At 37.1% G+C, this 19,422-nt stretch overlaps 1 protein-coding gene across 1 annotated transcript; it reads left to right on the plus strand.

Annotated features, from left to right (window-relative positions):
* Positions 1 to 14,350: 14,350 nt before the first annotated feature.
* Positions 14,351 to 16,863, plus strand: gadd45aa (growth arrest and DNA-damage-inducible, alpha, a). Its single transcript, XM_067453125.1, has 4 exons — positions 14,351 to 14,503; positions 15,015 to 15,116; positions 15,220 to 15,436; positions 16,091 to 16,863. Exons 1-4 carry the CDS (start codon positions 14,463 to 14,465, stop codon positions 16,202 to 16,204), a joined length of 474 nt encoding a protein of 157 aa, XP_067309226.1. The 5' UTR covers positions 14,351 to 14,462; the 3' UTR covers positions 16,205 to 16,863.
* Positions 16,864 to 19,422: the final 2,559 nt, after the last annotated feature.

Here is a 19,422-nt window from a genome sequence, read left to right on the forward strand (position 1 = left end):
CACACGGCAAATAAACCCAAATAATTAACAATCACAATGTTTTATTACAATAGTGTCCTCATTAATGTGGTGTAATATGACAGTCCCACTCATAGTCATTATTAGCTGCACATTGCTGCAGGAGCTGAAGCTGATCACCGCCACGCTTTTACTACCGCTCCACTCTAACGTTAATTATTAACCAAATGCATCCTTATGAGATAAATCAGCTATAGATAGGCCTGCACAAAAGAAACAATATTACAACTTACATTTGCACAAAACAAACGGCTGCGAATGCACATGCAAACTTGCAGTCATGATAAAGGTGTAACTCCAGCTGTAAAATGCTCCCAAATAGAACTCGGGCACGCTCTCATCATTTTTCCTCCCGTTTCGCGGTTGAGTCGCACGCACGCGCATGACCCTGCTTAATCGATGATCGATAAGCCTTATCGATCAAATGTCTTATCGACAATTAATCGATCATCGATTAATCGCTGACATCCCTAGCTGGAACTTTAAAGTTTTAAATATGGATATTTTTCTATAACATACCCATCGATTTGCTTCAGAAGGCCTTTATTAACCACCCAGAGCCGTGTGGAGCACATTATTTGACAGATGCATTTTTATGTACTTCAAAAGCAACAATCCCTGCAAAGTATCTTTTTTCATCCATAACGTTTGCAGCAGTAGAATATAAACGTTCATTGTCTAATAGATATGTTAATTTTGGGGGGGCGATAATCCCCTTCAAAAACATCGCGATATCCGATAATATCATCTACTCCGCACTGATCCCGCCCACTCCCCTGCGCCACAAAATTTTCCAGGCATAAAATGGAGGACAACGCTTAATATCCAAGAAAAGATGTACATCAGTAATTTGGCAGTATTATGGATTTAAACCAAATGCAAATGGTGAACCAATGGATCCAACAGAGGCTATCTGCAGGCTGTGCAAAAAAAAAGAAGAAGAAAAAAACGAAAGAAAGTGAACCCTCCGCAGCCATTTTCACGTAGGCCTACACTATACCCAGCAGTAGCGGCCTCGTTTCCGCTCTGCAGCCGCTTCTCAAAGACGACGGATATGTGGTCGAGCAGCAATGACACATTAAATGTCAATTAGAGCTTAGATCGTGCTCAAAAAATCAAGCCCGACCCTACCGGAGCTTGTGCTCGTTGTGTCCGAGCCTTGCCCGGCCCGGCACATTAACTGTAATTATGAGAACGAGCCTGTAATGAGCGAAGCGGACCGGTGTGACTCATGTTAAAACTAAAATTAACGAAATAAGCTGATAACATCACTGTTTTCCCAGAACGACTGGAAATCAAATTTTGCTGCAATATTGTCCTGTTTAACACTGTGAAGCTGCTTTGAAACAATCGTCATTGTAAAAGAACTAGTATAATAAATAAAGCTGACTTGGCTTGACTCGGCTCAATAATCCGCAGGCGCGCGCTCATGAACCGCTCACCTGTAAAATATTTAAATCCAGCTCAGACATTTATCTGTTGCTCACTTTGTTGTAGCCATTAAACAATATGTGTCTTCTTTCTTTTTGCATATTATGTTTGAATAGGCCTATTATAATAGAATTTTTACATTTCATCTGATTATGATAAGTGCAAAGATGCGAGTGAGTCAGAAATGCTTTTGGTGGTTATATTTAGTTTAATATTAAGTTTTGTTTTGTAGAAAGAATTCTTTCGTTTTGTTTAAATTGTATCTTTAATAAAGGTTTCTTTGGCCAATTGCCTGGGTTTAATAAATAATATGCAAATGGAAGACATGTGTCGAAGTCGCCGGAGTGATCGCTTTAATTTCTAATGAACTGGAGCGCGTGTCTCATAAATAAACCCAAACGCAGCAGGCTACTTGCCTCACAGACATATGCGCATAGAAAGCTTAAAATGTCCACTTTTAAACGAAACCATTCGAAACGAAAATATTTAATTAAGCAAAGTGCAGTGTTGACGCGAGCAGCTCATGCGTTTCTGTTCAGAATACTGCGCTCCGTCACTGCACGAACTGTGAGTTTAACGCGCATTTTTACTTCACTTTAATATATTTTTCTTTCATTTTTTATATTATAATAATTTTATTCTAACACCTTTATTTTATAGTATTTAAAATACAGGCCTATGGTTAGGTTTTATAGACATTTTCAACCGTTTAAGGTTGAGCTATTTTTTTTCCCGTTGAGCTATTTTTTCCCCCATAGGTTTCTCTCTCGTTTTATTTTTAGCCTAAGTAGGCTATTTTAAATGTTTTCCAGGTTTCCATGTTTGATTAATGTTTGTATTATTAATAGGCTATTACATTTATAATTTAGCCTAATAGGAAATACAATTTTTAGAGCGTTTTAAAACATTTAGCCAAGCCAATGTGCTTCTCTTTGCGCGTGTATAATGAAAACACAACCAACGTCTTATCCATAATTCAATGTTTTGCTTTAACACATATAGGCTACTGTAGTTATGCATCAAAAACACTAAAAAGGTGAGTGTATGGTAACTACTATTTATAATGTATTTGGCAACGCAATGTCCTGTGAGTTTATCAGTCGTCATTTTTATGATGTCGATTATCGTCTGATAACACTGACTGTTATCGATATCGACATATTTGCGAGACATCGTCGATATATGATAATATCGTCATATCGCCCAGCCCTATTGTCTATTACTTTGTCGTTTATGGCTTTAGCCTTTTTGCTGTCTCTAGAATTCTTAAAAATGTTTTAATGCCTGCTGAATGAGGATATCAAAGCTCCATGTTAGGCTTAGCACTAGCAGCAGGTGGCTGCTTTATATTCCTTTAAAATAGCTTCGCTGCGACAACACCCTTTTAAGTGAGATATAAGATTTGTTTCGTTAAAACTACACCTTTTTTCCTCCTCTTAGAATCCTTGCTGAACATGCTTTGCAAATAGCAATGGCATTGCCCTCTGCTGCCACAAAGAAAAACTTCAGGGCCGGTGAAGACATGTTCACAGTTAAAGGGGTACTTCAGCACTGGGAAGATGAATCTGTATTTAAACTGGGTCATCAATGTAGTAGAAATGTGAAATTATTTTTGAATTTGGTGCTTTCTAGACTGAGAAAAGATAATGTATTTTGTCTCATGGGGATGAAAGACTACAATTCCCAGAATGCTTCGCTGCCCTGTGAGGCCATTCCTAAAGCCACCTACTTGATTACTGTGACTGAGTTGGAGAAGACACTACAATTAAAAACTGAAGGTGTCTGTTCAATATAATGAGTGAGTCACCGTGCGAGTATCACAGCACTGAGCACTAACTGCAGGAGTGAGATAAATGAGCTGAATGAGCTCTCGTGATGAGAGCTGAGGTAATCGTGACTACACTCGCGGCAAACATTCACAACGCTAGTTCAGTCTGGCACGTTTCAGTTCATGCTTTTGCAAGCTTAACTTTCATACAAATTAATTTGAGAAGTTAAAAGACTTACATTGCTCACCATAGCTCTGTTTAAATGAGTGCCTGCAGCCTTGAGCTGAGCTCTAAGTGTGATCTCCCACCCCCATACGCGGGTTCAAAACATGCGGAAATGGCTCCCTCTGCTGGCTGTACAGTGCAGAATTATTAGGCAAGTTGTATTTTTGAGGATTAATTTTATTATTGAACAACAACCATGTTCTGTGCATAATTATTAGGCAACTTAACAAAAAACAAATTTATACCCATTTAAATTATTTATTTTTACCAGTGAAACCAATATAACATCTCAACATTCACAAATATACATTTCTGACATTCAAAAACCAAACAAAAACAAATCAGTGACCAATACAGCCACCTTTCTTTGCAAGGACACTCAAAAGCCTGCCATCCATGGATTCTGTCAGTGTTTTGATCTGTTCACCATCAACATTGCGTGCAGCAGCAACCACAGCCTCCCAGACACTGTTCAGAGAGGTGTACTGTTTTCCCTCCTTGTAAATCGCACATTTGATGATGGACCACAGGTTCTCAATGGGGTTCAGATCAGGTGAACGAGGAGGCCATATCATTACAGAGCCATTACAAGGCCCCTTCTCATTACAGAGATGCACATCACCTAATATGCTTAATTGGTAGTAGGCTTTCCAGCCTATACAGCTTGGAGTAAGACAACATGCATAACGAGGATGATGTGGTCAAAATACTCATTTGCCTAATAATTCTGCACTCCCTGTAGTCTTTAGCCTCTGGCCAAACATTCCTCCTATGATGCAAATATCGTCAATTTGCATCATAGGAGGAATTTTTCCAGAAATAAAATGCATAAATCTCTTGTCTCAGGGGGATATGAGGGGGGAAAGCACAATCATTTGAATATACTTCAGGCTTTCTACTGATACAAAGCCATATGCTAATCGCTGAAGTAACCCTTTAAGTTAAATCACTTGCACTCGGAAAGCGGATGAATCTCTGAAAAATCTGACTGATTGGCCAATTTACCAGCAAGTGTACTTTATCGGATCTAGTCATCGGATTTCTTTTATTTACCGAGCAATAAAAATGACGCCATTTCCACCCATAATCACCCGATAATTTATCTGTCCGATAAATAGTGTGCTTTCCTAATGTTTATAAAAGCTAAATGCCCTAATTGAACTAAGGGCTTAGTCTAAGCCCTGTCAAAACTTTGTGGAAAGCAAACACTTGAGACAAAAGACATGAGACTTCCACTATAACCAGTAGCCGGTGGCAGAGGAGTACTTAAAGGCACTCCCTAATCGTCCTTCTCAAAAAATTAGCATATGTGATAAAAGTGCATCAGGTGTGTTTAGGGGTTTATCATAAAGATAATTGAATCATAAAATTACTATTGTTTTGCATTAATAAGTGCAGATACTATTATTATTACATGTTTATTTCTTAGAAATGCACGTTTGACAGTAAAGCACTGAGCTTGAGCTGAGAGGAAGATTATTAAAAACAGTAACTTTTTATAAGGATTTTTTATAATTTTACAATTTTTATAAGGAAATGTTTTAAATATTCTACTCTTATTAAATGTGCCATTGTTCCTCTAGTATCATACTGAACTGACCGACAGCTTCAGTGATTTAAAAAGGTCTTTACTTGTTTTCTGTACAATTCAGTCACAATTTGAAGAATGTTTTTGTTTTTGATGAGTACATGAGCTGTATGCCAAAATCATCAGTATTAAAACAATAAAAGACCTGAAATATTTCAGTTGGTGTGCAATGAATCTAAAATATATGAAAGTTTAATTTTTATCATTACATTATGGAAAATAATGAACTTTTATCACATATGCTAATTTTTTGAGAAGGACCTGTATATGAAAAAAGTAGGATGTCACAAAGTCTCATCAAAAACAAAAACATTCTTCAAATTGTGACTGAATTGTACAGAAAACAAGTAAAGACCTTTTTAAATCACTGAAGCTGTCGGTCAGTTCAGTATGATACTAGAGGAACAATGGCACATTTAATAAGAGTAGAATATTTAAAACATTTCCTTATAAAAATTGTTTTTTTGCACGTTTACTGTTTTTAATAATCTTCCTCTCAGCTCAAGCTCAGTGCTTTACTGTTAAACGTGCATTTCTAAGAAATAAACATGTAATAATATTAGTATCTGCACTTATTAATGCAAAACAATAGTAATTTTATGATTCAATTATCTTTATGATAAACCCCTAAACACACCTGATGCACATAAACACAACTTCCAGACTCATAAACACGAACTTCCCAGGAGGACTTGAATGCACTAAATCACGGGAGTACGGGAGTGTTTTAAAGCAGCCGGCTATCAGAGGGTACCAGTATTGCAGAATGGCAGGTACCATCACATTAACAATCAAATTAATCTTTGACAGGACAAAGATTCATTGTGGTGGCTGGCAAAATATTTTCAATGCAGGTAAACCCTGAAATGAAATGTTTTTGCCAACTTGTTGTCTTTTAAACTTATGAAATGCTCATCACTGTTTACCATAGAAACATGTGAAAAATAATCTACAAATACTGAAGCAGCAAACTTTGTGAACCACAATTTTTTTTGTTTAAAGTTTTTAGCAACACATCTTATGTTTTTAATATGTAATGTGTGTGTGTGTGTGTGTGTTGTAACTATAATTTATTCTGAAGCAATATTCTCACCAGTGTTCAATCAGCTTTGACATATTTAAATCTGCATATTTGTCCATTTTTATTTTTTATTTAATCATTTCAAATTTGTGATATTTTTACTTTTTATAAAGGGCATTTCCCCCCTAATCTTATTAAATATAGGCTATGCTTCAGGTTTAATTTTATATTGTTAAATTTGATCAATTCATTAAATTAAATTAAGACACTATAAGGGCTGTTAACAATAAAAAATGAAAAATTACATTACAACTGCATTAAATAATGTTTTGAGATTTGTAGTTTTGAATAGACACATAAGAAATGTTGGAAAGTATGTTTAAACATGAAACTAAACCTCCAGTAGGTGGCAGCAGGTGGCCGTCCTAATGAGTCAGCCATTGAGTCGTTCATTCAAACGATTCATTCAAACACTGAATCGGTCAGTAACACACTTGTTGCTGTGAGACGCGTTACGGTTCTGCTGTGTGTGAACGATTTTCGCTGCTGAAATCGAGCAAAAGCACTCAATATTGCATCTAAAATGTAAGCGACTTTAAGTGAATGTAAATGTAAGTGAATGTTAACTAATTGTTTATGAAACTGTCATATGAAAGCAGTGTCATTTTCAGTCGTGATGGTATTCAGGAAACAGCTTAAACGCTCTAGTGTTGTAATTTCTCCTCAACAGGCTGCACGAGTGTCAACAGCGCGACCTTGTTATCGTCAGTTCATTATATATTATTATCCACTATCGATCGCCACTTACACTAAATTAATGCACAATCATTCGTTCATTCATTCATTTTTCACTTGTCCCTTCAAAAAATCCACTTGTCCCGGACAAGCGTTAATGTCGAGCCCTGCCACGTGATCTTACATAAAGAGTGAAAATTAAAATTTGTTCTATTTGGATATTTTGAGTTTTGACTTTAAAGACAAAAGACAGAAGATGATGGATCAATTAAATAGGCCAGTTGGCTTTTTGAGAAACTCCTGTTTCCCAGAGTTTTCTGATTCAAAGCTTAGTGCAAAAGCATATTTTATTTTTAGACTCCCACCTCAGCACACACACACACAGTCCCCGTTCTCAGGCACGCTCCACAGACTGAGGTCTCTCTCCCTCTCTTTATTAAATGACCTGTCTGCCTGTTTTTGCTGTCTGTCCCTAGTGGCGCTGTATGTTAAATTCTATCATTAAAACCCATTACTGAGCTATCAAAACCCTCTGTAATTCCAGCTAATGACCTCATTTCCCTAAGTGTCACCCATGTCAGTCAGCACTGGGGCCACTTGCTCTGGCAGGCGCTCAAAGTAGTGTCACACTGTTACGGGACATCCCCCACCCTCCCCTTTTTTTTCCAGAAAAGAAAAGGAAAAAAAGCTCTTAGAAATCAACGGTGCTGGAAAATGACAAAGCGAAGCGGCATGGGACTTGGGCCCACGTGTGTCGGTTCTGATATACTGATTGACCTAATAGGTGCAGTAGTCAAACTGGGGACAGCTTCTGATGTGTTAAGCAGTTTGAGAAGACCGTACACCTGATAAGAGGCGAACGGTTGCCATTTCACAAGTGACTGTTGCAGATTTCACGTGTGCCAATCACAACTCTCCCACTTTCAGGAGTCGCTTCATAATGAACGTTTAAAATAATGCAAAGTGGGGATAATGACACACATCATTTCCCAGTTTAATCTTCATCCTGCTCCTCCACTTCTCCACGAGTTCCCTTTTTTCTACACTGCCAGGCATCGTCCTCTCAATTGGAAAAAGGGCCCTAAGGCCACTGGAGCACCAAGACCCTGTTTCTTCAAGGGATGGATAATTGACTCCCTTCGCTTGGTAATTTATCGCTTGCATATGCAGCTAATACATCAGCAGGCAAAACAGTGCTGACCTCCCAACCTTGTCCAACAACTCTACCACTGCTACCAAAACAAGCACACAAGCCCACACACACATACACACGTGCACCTTCGGCCCGGCCCACCCCCCTCAATAAAGAGCCAGGAGCCTAGAAGTGAATTGGAGAGGGACACAACTGGCAGGGGAAAGGAAATAAAATGATAGATGGGGTGCATTGTGGCATTATGAATGAATTATGCTGGCCAAATACCTTGAGCAGAGCAGTGTGTCAGGCTGTGTCTATACTAATCTTAGAGGAAATATGACTGTCTCTTTATTAAAGAGTGTAGCAAAGGGAGAGCTGGTGAATTAGTTGAGCAATCAGACGATTACAAAGACATATCTAAGATGGCATTATTCAGTGGCCACATTTATCAGCCTCACGCAGTATCATACTCACCAGTCGGCTAGTTGTGTTTGTCGTTTCTACCAGTGGGGTATCAGGATTGTCTGTCATCTCCTGTACATTCAGTCTGTTTGACAAGGATTCGTCGCAACCTTCACTCGAGCTCGATCTACCTTCCTATTTATCATAACAACACATTGTAAAACAAAATTATTGTGCACACTGAGTAAATTTAAACTGTTCACTATTCACTATAACACCCAAGACAATCAGTTAAGAGAACATCAGTTTTTCTCTGAAACCAAAATGTCTCTGAGTAAATGCCGTAATACAATAAGTAGTATTAATAATGAAAGGGAAAACTAAAAAAAAAAAAAAGTCCTTTATCAAACTATAACTCAGGTAATTTAGAATGTCACTATTTTCTTTTGATTTCTCATTTTAACAAGGGATCTTTATTATAGCTATAGCCGTTTGGAAGTTCAGCTTAATAACAAAAGTATGAAGAAAGAAAAGGGGGTAGTCACAGTCTCTTATAAATACCAATTACTGATATAAAACTTACTCTTTCTTGTTGTGAATGAAGATGCTTTGATTTAAATGTAGGTGCATCTATAGGTGTTTTAACATCTAAATGACTGGAACTGAAATATAAACTATAATCCGTCAAAACTGGAGCAACAACCTGCGAACTATCGAGTGTAAATACAATTGACAGTAAGTTAAATAATTATAATGCTATAAATACATTTGATTTCATTTCTGATATGTGATTTTAATTAGAGTAAATAATATGTAAATATATGGTTAACTTTAAATAGCTGTATAATCTGTTTATATTTTATTCTAGATGTTTTAAATATTAGGTTTATTGTCTAATAACTCAGGAAAACTCTTAACGCAAAAGGTTATTGGTAAAATACAAAAATATCTTGATATATAATCATGAATGGGACAATACATAAATTAACTGTTATATCATTTTAAATATATATCCTTGTTTATTTTTTGACAGTGATTTTTTTTAGCATATTACTCACTTTTTATGTATTAATGTATAATTATTTAGTGATGTAATTAATGTTTAGAAATCAAAAGAGGGCGGGTTTAGCTTTTTGCATCGCTTAATTTACTGTAGCTTGAATAATGTCTTGCGGTGTCGTGTCTGATGTTGTTTCTATGTTTATTAATCATGTCGGGCAACCTTAATTAAATTAATTCCGGTTTTCTGACATACGAGCATGATAAAGACCTTCATGGGTCCCTTTCTTTCCAGCAACACACTTTTGACAGCGCACCGTTCTCTATTCATTTGGTTAGGTTTTGGCGCCATCTGATGGTACATTTTAAAATTGCAGGCCTGATCAACAGGATTCAATTAGCCTAATTATCTCATAAAACTTATTTATTACCAAATACATTTTTCCTAAAAACCAATTGACACAGTGTGATTGAATTTCACACATAGATGAGAGTCTAACATATTAAATGTCAACTGTTATGTATTGCAGTCATATCACTTAATAAATGCCCATTATCTATCAGCTAACGTTAATGTCAAGGCTAGGAAATATTTCTAACAAAACGGTGTTGTTTTTTACCTCCTAAGTAGCAGACAGGTACCTCCAAGTTTACGGATATCTTACTAATATAACTCCTGTGTAAACTTCATAAGATTCCAGAAGTCATTGATATAATTTTTCATCAATCAGATGTAGCTAATGTTAACTTACCTCACTTCAGAAAATCCGCTCCTGTCAGAGTCTGCGCGCGCTTTGGAGTCACACGTGTGACCTACCGTCACATTTCACTTTACTCTTATTATTTTTGATCTTAAAATTAGACCAAATTTTTGTAAAGTTGCTTTGTATTGTGTCAGATTTTGGTACTTCCCATTAAAACAGTTGGTAGCACAATTGAACAGCAACAAAAATGCTACCTATTAGATTTTGCTACCAGCATTAATAATGATTTGCGCATGCGTAGTAAGCCCTGGTAGGACAATCTGACGGGTAAGATGTCCCCAGCCACTAGAGGGACCCCAAGAGCACATGAAATGAAAGCTTGATATTTACGGAGAACCTGTCCTGTAGGCTAGTTGCAGTTGTGGCGCCTCCGTCATAATCGTCATAATACTGTATAATTCGACGTACATTCACATCACATGTAAAAAATAAATCACAAAAGTTCATTATTTGCATGTGCTATAAAACTTACTTACGTTATCGGATAAACATTTCATTTGTGTGCTGACATTTTTCTGAGCAAACAGTGCCTAATTACTGGACTTTATCTTTATTCTGTCATCATTTAAGCCCACTCACTCTTATGTTGTTAAAAAATAGTTGTTAAATTGTTTACAGTAAATGCATTGTCTGCTGGTTTGTTATTTAGGCTACTTTTCAGTACACCACATTAAGTATGCCACTTAATGACCTTGGTGTTTGTCTAAAAACAGTAGGTAATTCGGCTGGGGATTTGTATGCAGGTGGTGGAAGAAAAACACTGACATTCTGGATTCGGATGGCAATAAAATCCCAGACTAGAGTAGACTAGCCCCTGTAAATTATGAAAATACCTTAGGACCGACCCCACGAGAAATAATTAACGTCCAAATAGGGCTAGACACCTACATCTTGGATGTCCTGGTGGAATCAGATAAATGTCACATATTCATTTTTGGGTGAACGATCCCTTTAAGGGATACAATTATTGACCAGTCCGGGCAAAATAGCGTTTTATGACAGACTAATTGTAAAAGAATTGTTTTCAGCTTAGATCATTTCTATGAGGTGTCCAGAACAACATACTAAAAGTCCTAAGAAATCCTAGTTGAGGAAATATGTTAAATTCTCATCAATCCGAGATGTGTGCCAGTAAGACCAAACAACAATGGACCCCAATGGGGCTATTTTTTCCTTTACTCCTATCAAAATGAAACTTTACACAATGAAAGTACACATGAAAAGTAAAAATTTTTGTTTTACAAGTTTCTTTGAAAATGCATTTTACTATGCAAATGAGCTATACACTAAACGAATATGTCCAAAATACACCCAAATGGGCTTATTTTTTCCTTTACTCCTATCACAATCAAACCTCACACAGTGAAAGTATACATGAATGAAAAGTAACATTTTTGTTTTCCAAGTTTCTTGGGAAAATCTATTTTAAATATGTAAATGAGCTCAACACTATGCCTAATTGACTTATGGCCAAGAAGCCCTAAAGGTACAAGTAGAAAAAACAGGGGCCAAATATCTAACACATTCATGTCCATTTAGTAAGTTAACCTATGCATAAACATGATAAATTTAAAAAGTTTCTCGTCTTCTGGATTCTTAGATTTTTGTTGCTTGTGAAATTCACGAAGAATTGAGTGGGCTGTGTCTCGCAAAGTGACCACACATTGATTTTCCAGGCCGGTCATTATTACACTATCTCCAAAGTGTTCCTTTATTTTAATTTTCATCCACTTTGCAGAATATGGTTCACAACCTGTTTTACAAGTACTCTGTCATCTTTACCATAAGGTCTTGAATAGTAATTTGTTCTTCATCGTATTCTTCTAAAACGTTTGCCACTTTTAGGAATGCTGTTGTTCTCTCATAATCTTCAGGTCTTCCGACTTTGAATTTGAAAAAATTGACTCGGAATATTCTTCATATTTCGAAAATTAGTGTTGCATATGTTGTGGTACATTTGTTGTGGAAGTCTCCTGTTCTTACTGGGTAGATATCAATTTTCTCTCTCTTCTTATTTTTCTTATGTATTTCAGTTGGTTGTCCACAGAACAAGCAATGCTCTTGAAAATTAAAGTTCTGTTCTGAGTGGAGATTGTTTGATTTGTGGTTGTTGCAAAGATTGAATTACATTATCACGTACAATATTTTCTGCTTTACAATAACTGCGGCGGCATTCGATGTGTACTCGGTCTCCAGGAATTGTCACTAAGCTCCACGTTGAGCACTGGCACGGTTCACACCATTGCTGCCTTTTGCTCGTAGAACAACCGATGTGTTTTCATCACTGAATGACTCATTACATATTTTACAATTCTCCATTTCTCTCTGAAAAAGGTATCAAAGTGTTGTCTAGCAATGAAATTAGGTCCAATAGAATTTGAAGTCTGATGTGTGGCCTGCCTGGTCTGAAATACTTGCTAACTACAAAAAGAGAAGCAGTTTTGGTGTCTGGCAAAATTATTTTAAAGAGCTGGAATGTCTGGAAAGTGTGTCTATCTGGTTTTTCATCTCTTCTGTGTGAGAGTGAATCATTTAGTTGGTGAGAATGACTTCTGCCTGTAATCTCATAATTTTACCAACAATCCCAATCTTTTGTAAATCTACCAGCCCAAAATGTTATCTCACCACATTACTAATGACTAAGATGGCTATTCTGACTTTTTCTGATGTTATCTGTGGGGGATTATCATTAAGTAAGGCTTGTTTGCAAATAAAAAAATTAATTTAGAAAGATGGAGGCAAGATTGGGCAATTAATTCCTAAGGTCAATTTAAGTCTTTAATGGCAAGTGACTTCAAATGTATCGTGTTTATGCATAGGTTAACTTACTAAATGGACATGAATGTGTTAGATATTTGGCCCCTGTTTTTTCTACTTGTACTTTTAGGGCTTCTTGGCCATAAGTCAATTAGGCATAGTGTTGAGCTCATTTGCATATTTAAAATAGATTTTCCCAATAAACTTGGAAAACAAAAATGTTACTTTTCATTCATGTATACTTTCACTGTGTGAGGTTTGATTGTGATAGGAGTAAAGGAAAAAATAAGCCTTTTAGGGAGTATTTTGGGCATATTCGATTAGTATATTGCTCATTTGCATATTCAAGTTCATTTTCAAAGAAACTTCTAATGCAAAATGTTTTACTTTTCATGTCGACTTTCATCGAGTAAAGTTTTGTTGTGGTAGGAGTAAAGGAAAAAATAAGCCCATTTGGGTGTATTTTGGACATATTCGATTAGTGTATAGCTCATTTGCATAGTAAAATTAATTTTCAAAGAAACTTGTAAAACAAAACAAAAATACTTTACATGTGTACTTTCATTGTGTAAAGTTTCATTTTGATAGGAGTAAAGGAAAAAATAGCCCCATTGGGGTCCATTGTTGTTTGGTCTTACTGGCACACATCTCGGAATGATGAGAATTTAACATATTTCCTCAACTAGGATTTCTTAGGACTTTTAGTATGTTGTTCTGGACACCTCATAGAAATGATCTAAGCTGAAAAAAATATTTTACAATTAGTTCTATTTTTGGCTCCAAAATGAGTTACTTTTCCTGGACTAAATGTTAGCCTAGAAATCTAGGCTAGGTAAATGCATAGGGTAAATGTACAAAACGGAGCAATGCGTTGATTTGTCCTCAAGATGCCACTGTTGGGTTAGAGACACCAGTTAGAAATACAGCAGGGCTTGTAGCACAAAAAACAGCGTATTGTTCATGGTATTGTTGCATGCCATTGGCTCAAATCAAAATTGTTTTTGACTACAGTGAAAAGTTCGGAAATGCTCACGCTGATGATCCACCAACATCATTTTGCCGTCTTGGGTGGTTGTATGGCTTGTGCGGCACTTTTAACTGTTTCAAATGCTCATTTTATAAGATGCATGAAAGTATTAATGGATTTATGTAAAATTATTGTTTTTAACTATTTATTTTGAAACGTGTTATTTATTGTATTATTTATTTTGCATGTTGCATCATTATTGTGTATTGTTGTCGAATACATGTTGGGTAAATTCCCTGCTTTCCTTTGCCCTGACATGTCACTGAAAAGTTTTCTTCCAACAAGGTTGAAAACAACGTCACCCAACTGATTGGCCACGCCCTCGACATCTTAGACGGACGAATGAGAGTTGTCGAGATTTGTTAGGGCAGACGTAATAGCCAATCAAAATGGGTTTTGCTGATCTTTGATTTGCATGTGTCCAATAAGGATCGAGCTACTCTCATTGCAGCTCTCATAGAAATGAAATCGAATGCAACGCATAGCAACATCAGATTTAACCGATGACAGCCAGAGAAAGAAGACCTACGAAAACTCCTGTGGATTTTAAAAGGGAATTTATTCAAATCCGTGCTGGATTATACGTGCAATATGACTTTTGAGGAACTTAATGGAGATTACTCTATTGAAAGGTAAAATTGACAATATGTATTTATTTGACGTATAATAATATTATCGCCATGTTACCAATAATGTACGGATAAATAAACATCAAATATGTGAAACGAACATGCTGCTTTTTTCTAACACATAGTCTTGTATATTTATTTTTATTGTGAAACGTTAAGTAAAGATATATCTCACACACGTGACACATGTACCGGGTGAACTGTCAGCGGGACGAGCTCAGCTCACGAGATTCGAGCCTCACGAGACCTTTCGCTTCTGATGTGCCCATTCATTATGCAGCTAAACGTTATTGATATTTAAAGTTTTGCTAAATTAGTTGTGCTCAAATGTATCTACTTATATGTAACAAATATCTGCAAATTTCTCTTCCACACAATCAAACAAGCACATACTCAATTATTAGTTTTCAACCGCCGCCGTCTGTAACGATGTTGCTATGCGCACACGCTCAATGTTGTCGATTCGACTGAAGTCGTATTGCTTAAGAACTTATCCAAAATTTATTTTCTGCAGGATGGATTCTGTGATTAAAGCTTTAGAGGAGGTAATGCGCTCCGCATTACCGCAGGGATGTATTACAGTTGGGGTCTACGAGGCTGCAAAGTCTCTCAATGTGTAAGTTTAGATGCTTTTTCAATGTAACTGGTTTTCAAAGTCATTGCAACAGGTGCAGGAGTATTTTAGTATAAATAACTAAAATCTCAACTTTTCTGTTCAGGGATCCTGATAACGTGGTGTTGTGCATCCTGGCCACTGACGACGATGATGTGAAGGATGTGGCGCTTCAGATTCACTTCACTCTCATTCAGGCTTTCTGCTGCGAGAACGACATCAACATCCTGCGCGTGAACAACACGCGCCGCCTCGCGCACATCCTCAGGGGCGCGGGGATGCACGGGAGCGAGCAGATGGATTTGCACTGCATTCTGGTTACTGTAAGTGTCAACAATTCATTGCTCATGTTATTAGAAATCTAAATAGTAAACCACAACAATAGGCCAGTAAACTTGTCAGGACATGTTCAGTCCAGGTGTAACTGCCACTGCAATACGTCCACATGAACATCCTGCTCTGGGCTGATGATCATCCACATGCAAATAGGAGTTTCTTGACTTAATGTTCCAGGGTGCTATTTGCATTTTATTTCGGAAATAAATGAACAGGTGCCTTGGTATTTATCGTTCTTATACTCCTTCAAAATACGTTGTGCTCCATGGGAAGCATTCAAAAAGATTTGCATACTCCTAGAATCACTGGTCATTTGAATTGTCATCTATTGCAACTTGACTTCACTGTGATTCCTACTCGTGATTTGTGTTTTGGGAAGCCAAGTGGTCATTAAAGGGTAATACTAAACTAATACCAATACTAAATACTAATACTGATGGCTAATGTATAGAGCAGAATGGCCGTGGCGGAAATAATGTTGATACATTCACCACAAAAATATTTGAAATCACATGCGTGCGACAGAGACAATGCTGTCTGTAAGATAAACTGGAAAGGACAACACTTAAGTTACACAGCAGGACATTCTAGCTAATACAAACAGAATGTAATTCCATCTCTTCTTCTTCTGATGTTCACAGGTTCCACATGCATCCACATGGAAAAACCCAGCTCTGGGAAAAGTGAACCGCTTCTGCAGAGAGAGTCGCTGTATGGATCAGTGGGTGCCCATTATCAACCTTCCAGAACGATGAGGACAGCCAAAACCAAGAGGGGAAAACGTGGATAAAAATATCTAGTAAAAAAAAAGATAAAAGCTAAAAATGGTGGTCACAAAAAGGACTGATTGCCCAGACCGGTGGAACCAGGGGCTGACCTTCAGAATGAACTGGAGGAGGAGCACCCATTTGCAATCTGAGATGATTCAGCGCTTTTTGGCTTTGTTTGTGGGACTTTTTGAGGACGTCACATGAAGCTAATTGTGAATGGAAGTGAGCACCTGAGTATCTTGTGAGTTTATTGGTGGGGTGTCATAAAGCACTTGATTGCAGGATGAAAGATTTCTCAGTGGAAGCAATGAAGCAATATTTTTCAGAGAGGCTGGCCTATTTGTATCTTTGCCATAATTTTTGAATAGTATATCATTCAGTACTTCAGTACTCGTACTGAATGTGATGTGGATCAGTACTTGTTTATTAATGTTGGAAAATAAATCATTTTAAAAGGAACTTGCTTCTTAACCACTGAGATGAAAACTATGCATCCACGGTATATCCTGTAAGAACTGTTTTGTACATAGGTTCATTGTTCTTTTGTGGTCTTTAAGTTATTTCTATTATATTAATTTAAAGAGGTATTTATGTAAAAACTTTTTATACTACTATATTCAAACGTGAAATGAATTTTGTGTTGTAATAAAAGTATTTTTGAACACAACATGGTAGTCATGTGGGTTATTCTGTCAGAGGTTTCTGGAAAAGAAGCGTGGACTAGTTGAATTGACCTGACAACACCAGTGGAGATCAGCAGGGTCACGCTGGACTCGATGGCCTTCGTGACTCCCTGTTACACACCGACAAAAGCCATCCAAGCCTTTCTTTTGTCCTGCTTTAGTTAGCGTGACCACTGCGTCTATTCATCAGATTCCTTTTTCAGCTGAAATGAATCGTTCAATAAGGTTCAGCTTACTGTACCGCTCACTCACGTCAAGGTCAAACCTGCTGTCATAAATCAGTTTGCTTTCAATTGTGCCGTTTGTGTTATTACTCTGTAGGGCAAAAGTCACTGCGTAGCAAGTACGCAAGACATTACACAAGCCCAATTGGAGAACGGAAGTGTCTAGAGGCGCCACAAAATGTTCAGAAGGTGTGGTTGTGATCACATGACTGGCACATATTGGGTCAGGTTTCCAGACTCTGCATACCAGTAAATCAGTTGTGTAACCCACCGCTTCCTATACAAAGGTGATGAAGCAAGGTTTGGCTGATGTTAGGTCGATGCAAGGCAGGTAAACCCCTGTCGCGTGACAGAGAAACTGGATTAAACTTGTCACTTGCTCGAGGACAAAATAGCATGTCTCAAAGACATCTTTGCAAATTGTCAATTAAATGAAACGAAGTAATCCTGATCAAAAGTCAGCTAGTCTCAAATTAAATAATGAATGTGCCTTTTATAGATGTTAGGCAGTTTCAGTTTTTTGACGTCACTAAAAAGATTATTTTTAGACAACAGGTACAAGGACCAGGTGATATAAGAGCTGTTTTGTCACCACTTACATCACTGCACCACTCCTTGAGCTCAGAACAACACAAAGCACACACATTAATTATCCTTTACTAACAATCATTTCTGTCACATCTTTGATGGATAAGATTATTTTAAAACATCATCAAGAACATACTTTAAAAATTAGCTGCCACTCAAAAGTCTGAAGTCAGTAACTTTTTAAAGACATTAATACTTTCCATAAGCAAGGGTGCATTAAAAGTGACAGTAAAGACATTTATGTGACAAAAGATTTCTATATGAAACAAATACTGTAATTTTGATGTATTCATCAAAGAATCCCATAAAAAAATGTATTACACACAAAATATCAAGCAGCTGGGTTTTATTTTTTTAGCGCTAAATGTGACATGATCATTACATTTTAACATATATAAAAAATGGAAAACTTTGGCATCCGTGGCTCATCTGTGTGGCAGTGGTCCACCAAAATATTCATCCAAAAACTCAATAAGCACTGACCTAATAATAAATTGTGAATTATTCAGAATTTAGAATCAAATAATTTTCAGATTTTCTAGACTGCGAGTGTGGGCGAGCTTTTGATATCGCGGCTCTACTTCCTGCTCTCTACTGCGCAGATGTCAGCAGCGCCATATTCGGACGTTGGTGGCTTCACTTTTCTTCAGTGGAAGGTAGTGAAGATGCGTCGTCCATATTTTTTATGGTCTATGATCTGAGACAGTGCAGTGGTATATTTCTGAGGAAAGGGATACATAGAGCCAGGAACCTATCTAAGGGACACAGTGGTGTAGAATAAAGGTAAAATATATTAAAAATATTTTTTTTAAACCATGAACCCATGTTACAGTGCACCCCATAAACTCAAATCAAGCTTATTTAACTTCTTTCCTACATTAAGATATGTGGGCAAATGCTTTTTTGTCTCAGTGCATGCATTGTTTTAGTTTGGCAGGGTCGGCGCTAGCTTAGCTTAGCATAATGAATGGAATCCTATGTTGCCAGCTAGCATGTCCCGAGTAAAAGTGATAAAAAATATATATGTAAAAAACACAACTACTTCTTGAGGCCTTTGTATTTACAACGAGTACAAATAGTGATGCAGATTAAGACACGATTTCCTAGGCAGATATTGACTTGGGACTACATTATGGGGAAGTGATATCACGGATCTCATCCTCATGTCCTCTGGCTGTTGATGAGCAATCGGAATATGTTGCGTAATATCTCTAAGCTAAGCTAGCCAAACTAAACCAATGCATACACTGAGACAAAAATGCATTTGTCCACATATCTAAATGTAGGAAAGAAGTTAAATTATCCCTATTTCTAAAAACAGTGGAGTGTTCCTTTAAAATATAGCCCATGGATTTGGCAGGTACAGGTATGGATGATACTAAGCGGAGCAAGCGGTTGCCTGAGCCCTTCCCAGCTCTACAGCGCCCCACTGTTTTCCCAATGTAAATCTGTGGTGAAAAATAGAACTGCAGCACGCTCTAATTGAGAGTCATTGAAGCAGTTCTGTTGTTCTGCTAGAATTGTTTTTATCAAAATGATTTAATTTCAAGTGTTCGTCTTTTAAATACATTTTAAATAAATGATTGACAACTTTACAAAGTTGTTGATTAGACGGTAGTGTGGGCGGGACCTTGATATCGCTGCTACACTTTGCGCCCACTACTGAGCAGACTCAAGACCCAAGATGTCAGTTCCATATTTGAACACT

This window comes from Pseudorasbora parva, chromosome 9, assembly GCF_024679245.1.
Source record: "Pseudorasbora parva isolate DD20220531a chromosome 9, ASM2467924v1, whole genome shotgun sequence".
Classification (NCBI taxonomy): domain Eukaryota; kingdom Metazoa; phylum Chordata; class Actinopteri; order Cypriniformes; family Gobionidae; genus Pseudorasbora; species Pseudorasbora parva.

Bases quoted from the DNA above. Each gene is read 5' to 3' on its own strand.
- gadd45aa (XM_067453125.1), top strand. From the start codon at position 14,463: ATGACTTTTGAGGAACTTAATGGAGATTACTCTATTGAAAG. The intron at 14,504-15,014 runs GTAAAATTGACA...TATTTTCTGCAG, and splicing joins GGAGATTACTCTATTGAAAG to GATGGATTCTGTGATTAAAG. The intron at 15,437-16,090 runs GTAAGTGTCAAC...TGATGTTCACAG, and splicing joins TGCACTGCATTCTGGTTACT to GTTCCACATGCATCCACATG.